The sequence below is a fragment of the Monosiga brevicollis genome, genomic scaffold, assembly GCF_000002865.3.
Source record: "Monosiga brevicollis MX1 MONBRscaffold_4 genomic scaffold, whole genome shotgun sequence".
In the NCBI taxonomy this organism is placed as follows: domain Eukaryota; class Choanoflagellata; order Craspedida; family Salpingoecidae; genus Monosiga; species Monosiga brevicollis.
In genome coordinates, this window is record NW_001865041.1 from 671,557 (window position 1) to 679,356 (window position 7,800).

General features: G+C 55.9%; 3 protein-coding genes across 3 annotated transcripts; 2 read left to right on the top strand and 1 right to left on the bottom strand.

Moving 5' to 3' along the window:
* Positions 1 to 351: 351 nt before the first annotated feature.
* Positions 352 to 2,363, top strand: MONBRDRAFT_23428 (uncharacterized protein; the record flags this gene model as incomplete). The annotated part of the gene is made up of 7 exons (XM_001743598.1): positions 352 to 385; positions 567 to 700; positions 797 to 839; positions 1,166 to 1,281; positions 1,473 to 1,620; positions 1,827 to 2,054; positions 2,170 to 2,363. The coding sequence occupies 7 exons, from the start codon at positions 352 to 354 to the stop codon at positions 2,361 to 2,363; spliced, it is 897 nt and encodes a 298-aa protein (XP_001743650.1).
* Positions 2,364 to 2,730: 367 nt separating this feature from the next.
* MONBRDRAFT_23429 (uncharacterized protein) lies at positions 2,731 to 3,489 on the bottom strand (the record flags this gene model as incomplete). The annotated part of the gene is made up of 1 exon (XM_001743843.1): positions 2,731 to 3,489. The coding sequence occupies one exon, from the start codon at positions 3,487 to 3,489 to the stop codon at positions 2,731 to 2,733; it is 759 nt and encodes a 252-aa protein (XP_001743895.1).
* Positions 3,490 to 4,100: 611 nt separating this feature from the next.
* MONBRDRAFT_31468 (uncharacterized protein) lies at positions 4,101 to 5,382 on the top strand (the record flags this gene model as incomplete). The annotated part of the gene is made up of 5 exons (XM_001743599.1): positions 4,101 to 4,297; positions 4,373 to 4,655; positions 4,831 to 4,971; positions 5,117 to 5,169; positions 5,247 to 5,382. The coding sequence occupies 5 exons, from the start codon at positions 4,101 to 4,103 to the stop codon at positions 5,380 to 5,382; spliced, it is 810 nt and encodes a 269-aa protein (XP_001743651.1).
* Between the last annotated feature and the right edge of the window lie 2,418 nt (positions 5,383 to 7,800).

The following is a 7,800-nucleotide window of genomic DNA, read 5'->3' on the forward strand; positions in this document are numbered from 1 at the left end:
CTCCTCGTATGTGTGTGTGTGTGTGTGTGTGTCGTGTGTTGCACATTCAAAAACGCTTTGTCGGTATCGATGCACCCGCCCCTTCCATGGCGCGCTCTCGTTCCGTCGCTCCATCTCGCTCCATCTCGCTGCTGTTCTCGCTCTCTCGCCTCTCCTCGGCCTTGTGCTGGCTTCTTCCCTGCGGTTGCGGGCTCAACCCCTTCTCCCTCTGGTGTTGCCATCGAAAGACTGTTTGAGGACTGGCTGCGAGGCCAGCGTTGGTGCTTGTATCGCAACAAAGAGTGGCAGCTTGCTCGATCTCACCCGCTGATGCTCCGTGCGCGACAGCGACCACTCTTGTGACCAGCCAACATGGATGACGACAAGTACCCCAACCGGCCGCGCAGTACGTACCAATCGACTCATCTGCCGCGCGCCTTGAGGCGTTCGCCAAGGCCGTGATCCCCCTGCCCTGTTTTCCGCAACTTGATCTCTTTGAAACCTCCTCTCCTGTTCAGCGTGACTCTCTCATCCTACCCCTCCTGTTCCCCCCAACCTCAACACGCTCTGCCTTCTGTAAACTCTAGACACCAAGTTCAAACAGCAAAAGCTGCCAGCTTGGAAGCCCGTGCTCACACCAAAGACTGTGCTTCCTAATGTCCTGATCATCGGCATCATCTTCATCGCCGTGGGCGCGGCACTTCTAGCTGGATCCAACTCGGTAGATATCACTCTTCATCGACCACCTGTGCAGCCGATACCTCTGTTGTGACATGGTCAGCCTTTGATACAATGTTGCTTGTCGCTGAATATGCAGGTCAAGGAGCAGGTCTGGGACTACACCGAATGTGTCTCGACAAGTACGCCGCCCCTTGTTGTCATCTCACAGGTGGCACTGTGTCTTGGTCTCACCCGCTTTTGGGCCCGACCGTACCTCTCTCCACAGATGATAGCACTAAATCTTGCGCCGACATCATTGCTGGCCAACGTCGTATGTGACAGGGCATGGCTCCGCTCTCTCCACATCAGCATAATCACACGTGCACATACATACATACACCGCAGACACCGCCACGACCCAAGCCGCTCGGCGCTTGAGTCCTTTGAATACGACGACAAACTTGAACCGTCAGTGAGGGCAGACGCCTCTCACCTGAGCTGCACATGACCTCTTTTGCCTGATTAGCTGACCTCAATGGGTCCGAATACTTGCGCTGCACCTGCACCGTCAACGTTGAGCTGACCGAAGGCTTTGGCACTGACGAAACCTTCATTTACTATGGTCTTGAGGAATTTTATCAGGTATGTCTTGCCCATCCCGATCCCCAGCACTTGCCCTTTGATGGCACATTCCACCTTGCCTCGCAAACACGGTGCAATGCACCATTCCTTTCTTCCGCGCCCAAATGTCCTACCGTCCTACCGTCCGCCTGCCTCTGCGAAAGCTTTGCCTTACTACAGCTTTGACTCGTGGCGCATCACCCGCTTTCCAGAACCACCGTGCCTATGTGCGCTCGCGCTGGGACGCTCAGTTGCGCTCTGTGACGGCCCAGGGCGCGTCTGATTGCGACCCCTTGAACACAGCCCCCAACGGCAACTACTATGCCCCTTGCGGTCTCGTCGCCAACAGCCTTTTCAACGGTTCGTTTCTGTGCATGTCACACAGCATGATGGGCAGAAAACAATCGGATGACTTCTTCTACTGCCTATTCCTGCTCATTGGGAACAACGTGGCCCGGCGCCGCTGACTGTGACAGACACTTTCATCTTCTACAAATGTGACGACGACGCTTGCACCTCGCGAAGCCGCGTCGATGCCACCGGTGAACGCATCTCTTGGCGTTCAGATCGTGAGACCAAGTTTCAAAACCCCCCGCACGCGGACGGCGACCTGTGTGGTTCAGAGGCCTTTGATCCCACCCGCTCCGAGAAGTTGCCCAACTGGCCCGTTCCCGCCTGTCAGCTTGGCAGCAGTATGGCCGATGCGGCCACCTATTTTGCGCAAAGCACAGAGTTCAACAGCTCGGGCCTTGGATACGAAAACGAAGATCTGATCGTCTGGATGCGCACTGCCGGTGAGACACTGGCACGAGCTGCGCCCGTTCCTCTCTCGGCAAATTGTGTTGAGAGGCCTCTCATGAAATGCCGCCGCCAAACGCGGTGCACCATTTTGTTTGGTTTGTTGAACAGCGTTGCCTGACTTCCGCAAGCTCTACCGCCGCGTCGTTAACACTGATTTGCAAGACGGTCAATATCAGATTGACATTGACTACAATTTTCCTGTTCGCAATTTTGAGGGCAAGAAGAAAGTGATTCTCTCCACCATCTCTTGGAGTGGTCCGTCAAGCCTCCCCTCTCGCTCGCCGCAGCCCCGTTGCCAATGACCCTTCCCGCACCCCCGCCTCTCAGCTCATGGACACGCGCCTCTTCTTCATTTTCCCTCAGGTGGTGAAAACCCCTTCTTAGGCATTTGCTACCTCGTTGTCGGCTGCCTCTGTGTGGCTGCCGTGGTTGTTTTCGCCATCTTGGTCAAGCTGAAGAAGCGGTAAGAAAGATGGTCTCTTGTACAGCTGTTTTTCTTTCGATTAGCAACGGCGATGTGACTAGAGCCTTGCGAGAAAAGCAGGATGGCAACACATGCCAAGCGCACAGCGCTCCATTACAGTGGCTGGTCCGTTCAACTCACGCAACTTTCGTGCCTTTGGGACTGCTGATCTCGCTAGGGAACTGGGTGATGCGGACGTCCGCTGGTCACGCAACTCGTAGGGCCTTAAGCTTCAAGGTGGCTGTTTTCTTGATAAACTTGGCGCTGCCTAGCTCGGTTTGGATGAGGAAGGGTGTGGTGTATTTTAATCGATACGTGTCCAATACTTCGACCTGAATGCTGTCACTGGAGAGAGTCAGATCAATCTCGGCTACCGACGTGACCCCTGGTAGATGCACGCGCAGCGTCACAACCCCAGCATTGTCGTCCACACTAGCATCGTGCGCCGGCTCTGTCAAGCTCGCGGGTGCCGAAAGGTCCACAATGGCCGGCTTGGTCTTGGGCCTCGCTGCTTGGGCCGGAGATGTACCCACGCCGAGCCCGGAGGTGGACGGTACTTGCGATGGAAGCCGTACCGCGCTGGTATCATCGGCCTTTCCCGACTTCTCAGCCTCTGCTTCCCGCGATAAGGCTTCCAATAGCTGCTGTGGGTCTTTGATGTCCGGTGGTTGTGCAGAAGCTGCCTGCTGTTCTTGAGCGAGGCGGGACAGCTTCTCCATCTCCGAAGCATGGCGGTCGGCCTCTGAGAGGCGTTGATAGGGCTTTACCCAGGACCACGTAGCTTGGGGGGTGATTGACGTGGTACTACCAAAGCGACTCACAGCAGCCTTGAGCAAGAGCCGCTCTAATAGCTGGTCAGACGAGCCTTTTTCTGCCACCAAGCTATCCAGTAGCTCGGGATTGACTAAAACCTCAAGCAACGGGTTGTTCTCTGGCCCATCCGTGTCAAAGGCTACAAAACGCATGGGCAGCGGTGCCTCTGGGCTTTCAGGCTTGGGAACATCCTTCCCCTCACATACACAGACATGTACGGGTGGCTGATTCAAAGCAAAGCAAGAACGAGAGAATATGTCGCCAGACGTCAGCTCATGCCCGGGAGCGAGCCTTGGCGCTGGTCAGGTGACATCAAAGCGCGAAGCTGGAGCATAGGAAAGATGAGTTACAAACCTCGCAATGGATGTGGAGTGTCAATCGGCAGGGCGGAGGCTTGAGTTCAGCAAGCAAGCGTTCTTTCTCCTTCTTTTGCTTCTCCACAAAAGCGCGGTAGGCTACCAGGCCGCGACGCAGGCAATACGAGTGAGGATGATGGCTCGGCACTGCTTGTCATCAAAGAAAGCAAAAGGCCTTGTGCCACCTGCGTCCTGGTCCCTACCGGCAGGGTCGGTGGCGGAAAGGTGGTCGAGGTAAGCCCAAAGCTTTTCAGCTTTGTCCTTGAGCTGCCCATCCTGCTGTAAGTTGAAGGCCTGCGCGGCATCACGAAAACTCGCCATGCTGAACTTGCTCAGACGCCCTTTCGGGGCGATCAAGAGAGAGAAAAGAAGCAAAGCAAGAGAGAGAAAGAAAGAGAGGAGAGCGTATGTGTGCTGACAATGAGACACATAACGGAGTTACCAACTGTTATCTCTCCTTCGCAACGAGTCAAAAGGATCAGAAACGAGCGTGTGAAAAAGGGCAGTCAGGCACGGGTCAAGCACGGGTGAACGTGGCCGCCATAAGCGAGGAGAAGAGCTTGCAGGTGCTGCAGGTGGCTAAGGAAAGAGTAGAGTTTGGGAAGTAGAAGGATCAAACTGGGGTTTCGAGCACCAACTTGCCCCGAGACGTGCTCCACTCGACCCGCGCACCGCTCAGGATGGCGTCTACTCGCGAAGAAGAGGTCGCGCAAGTCGCAGCACAGTTGGTGCAGTCCATTCTGACCGATCTCACAGCCAAAATGAGTTCACACGAGGCACCTGCAGCTGCCACGGACCCCGCTGCAACTACCCAAGTTAGGCCCAAGACCGCCGAAGTCCGTGCGCTTTCTGCCGAAATGGTCGGTGAGGCGCTTGCCTCAGCCATTGAGCAACTTCCAATTCTGCCGATGGAAGATACTTCCAACATGACCCAAGAGCAGATTGTGGACGCCATTGTCCAGGTATGAAGCTCTTGCTCATGTGCTCATCGTACCCTTCGTGGCGGGCTTGCGTGTCATCCTAGCCATGGATCAGCGCCATGGATCGCCCAGCCCCCTGCTCCCCTCCCCATCCTGCCGAGTCTGAAGCGGCTGTATTGCTGGGATTGCCCTGTGCTTTTGCCCAAATGACGGTTAGACGTGGGACATCTCTGAGCAATGGCGGTATCACATCGACAAGGCCGTTGGCGACCAGTGCACGGTGCTGTTCAGCATCCCCACGCGTCGTCGCCCAGTGCCCAATGCTACCGTCGAGATTGTATTCAACGTGACCAGTGTGGTGCGATTTGACATGAACGACCGCTCAATTGTGGCTGCTACAGGCAGCGCATGAAATTGCCCGTGCATACTCCACCAGTGTTCGAACCGCGTTTTGCAGGTTGCTGTTCCCTCACGTCCCGTCTCAAATTGTTGCCAACATCTAGGACGGTCGTTGGCGAGTAATCTGGCGCATTGATGACCAAAAACTTGAGCACACGTAGGTCGCTCCCACCCTTGCCGATACGGCCCCGACAAATTTTGTGCACCTGACGCGCGTGATTGTTGTGATTGCAGAGAGCGAACTGTGTGCCGTGAAGAATGGCTACGAAAATCGCTTGCGCACAAGCGTGCCATGCAAGACGCTATATCTTCAATTCTTGACCCTGAGGAGGAAGTAGATGCCAAGGCAGCCGATCCCCCGAGCAACTGAAATTGAGGCGCTGGTCGCCCCCTTCCTTTCAATTAAGCGATACCGCTCAAAGGCGTTTCTCACAAATTCGGGTCCATCGTTTTGATCTGACAATCTGACAATCTGACAAGGGATGAATCAGTGGGGTTTTGTCGAGGGGGCGTTGACCTGTGCGAATACCACTTCGCCACCCCAGCTTGAGACCATTGACAAACCCCCTCTTTTGTCATGTGAATGACGTGCGTGCGGCGCGGAGAGCAGGCCGATCAACCGCGGCGAAAGGTCCAGCCAGACCTCAAACCCGAGCCAAGACAATTCACAGCAGGCTCTTCTCTTGCCCCGCGCAACACAAAGCCACTTCCTGTGAGCACACGAAAGGTAGACGACAATCAACAAAGTGTCAGAACCAAACCATTACAGGAGTGCATTACGACGACTCTCCGTTCCCACCGTTATAAAAGCCCACACACAAAGCCACACAACAGCACACACAAAAGCAAGCAGAGAAAGGTACACAAGAGAAAAAAAGACACACCAAAGACCACGCAGACCCAAGAATGTCATTGCTTTTTCCACCCCCTCCTCCTCCTTTCGCCTACACACACACACACACACACACGCACACATGTGTGTGTGTTCTGTATAACGACCACACACGAAGACAAAAAGTCAAGGCCAATGTCGTTAAGACCATCACACCTGTCGTCATCTCAACAGTCATCCTTTTCGACGCCCCTGGTTGCCTCATTCTCATTCTCATTCCTCGCGCCCCCCCCCGCGCTCCCCGTCGGACAGCCTCAAGACACCCCCTCCCACGGTTGAGGGGGCAGCTCAACATCTCCCTTGAGAACCATAAAGCACACTTTCACAGAGAAACTGTATATGTGGGGCAGCAAGCGCCTGGAAATAAGCTGAAGCGCGGGAACGGTAACAGGTAAGCGAGCCTACTGCTTCGTCCCACGTCGTTGACAGACCAACTCGAGATGCCCGGTCTGGCTGCCGCAAGCGGCTCGCCCAAACGAGCTGAGCGCAGAAGCTTGATGGATCGCTATCAGCCGATGATAATATGCATATGATACTGTATCGCCGGCGCTCGTGCGCCCCCGTCAGCTTCACTCATGAACGTCCGTCCCCTGAAACCGACCAGCTGAGTCCGAGGTGTTGTTTCAACCGAGATTGAAGCGGAACGCCGCTCTATAATCTTTTAAAGCACTACCAGGCCCATCATCGAAGGAATTGGCAAAACAACAGCATCATGCCAAGGCCTGGCACAAGGTAAGACATCATGCTTTTGAGAACTGAGCAAAGTGGCAAGTCGTGACTGCCAGACTGACAAAACTGTGCACAGGCGGCTGGCATGCATGCTTCTGCTTCTGGCCCTGCAAGCGACCACAGGCTGGGCTCAAGGTGAGACGAAAGACTACAGAGCGATAAGGCATCTGTAATTGTGAACACATGAGGATGAAAAACTCAGGATTGATGTTACACTAGATCTATCACTACTATCGACACACGTCAGCACGCAGGAGGCTGCTCTCGAGAGTGCAGACCAAAGTCTTTTGACTGAGATAAATGAGCAAGTCACAGGCTTAGCTTCAAAAGATGAAAGCTTCGAAGCCCGTATTGGAACGGAAGAGGCAGCCAGAACAGCTGGTGATGACAGCTTAGAGGCGCGTGTGGCGACCGAGGAGACGGCTCGTGCGAGCGCCGATACCAGCTTGGACACGGAGATGAAGGCGCAGGATGCCAGCTTGGCGACGCGTCTGTCGGCCGAGGAGTCTAACAGCCTGAGCACGGACGTGAGCCTGGAGGCGCGTGTGGCGACCGAGGAGACGGCTCGTGCGAGCGCCGATACCAGCTTGGACACGGAGATGAAGGCGCAGGATGCCAGCTTGGCGACGCGTCTGTCGGCCGAGGAGTCTAACAGCCTGAGCACGGACGTGAGCCTGGAGGCGCGTGTGGCGACCGAGGAGACGGCTCGTGCGAGCGTCGATACCAGCTTGGACACGGAGATGAAGGCGCAGGATGCCAGCTTGGCGACGCGTCTGTCGGCCGAGGAGTCTAACAGCCTGAGCACGGACGTGAGCCTGGAGGCGCGTGTGGCGACCGAGGAGACGGCTCGTGCGAGCGCCGATACCAGCTTGGACACGGAGATGAAGGCGCAGGATGCCAGCTTGGCGACGCGTCTGTCGGCCGAGGAGTCTAACAGCCTGAGCACGGACGTGAGCCTGGAGGCGCGTGTGGCGACCGAGGAGACGGCTCGTGCGAGCGTCGATACCAGCTTGGACACGGAGATGAAGGCGCAGGATGCCAGCTTGGCGACGCGTCTGTCGGCCGAGGAGTCTAACAGCCTGAGCACGGACGTGAGCCTGGAGGCGCGTGTGGCGACCGACGAGACGGCTCGTGCGAGCGCCGATACCAGCTGGACACGGAGATGAA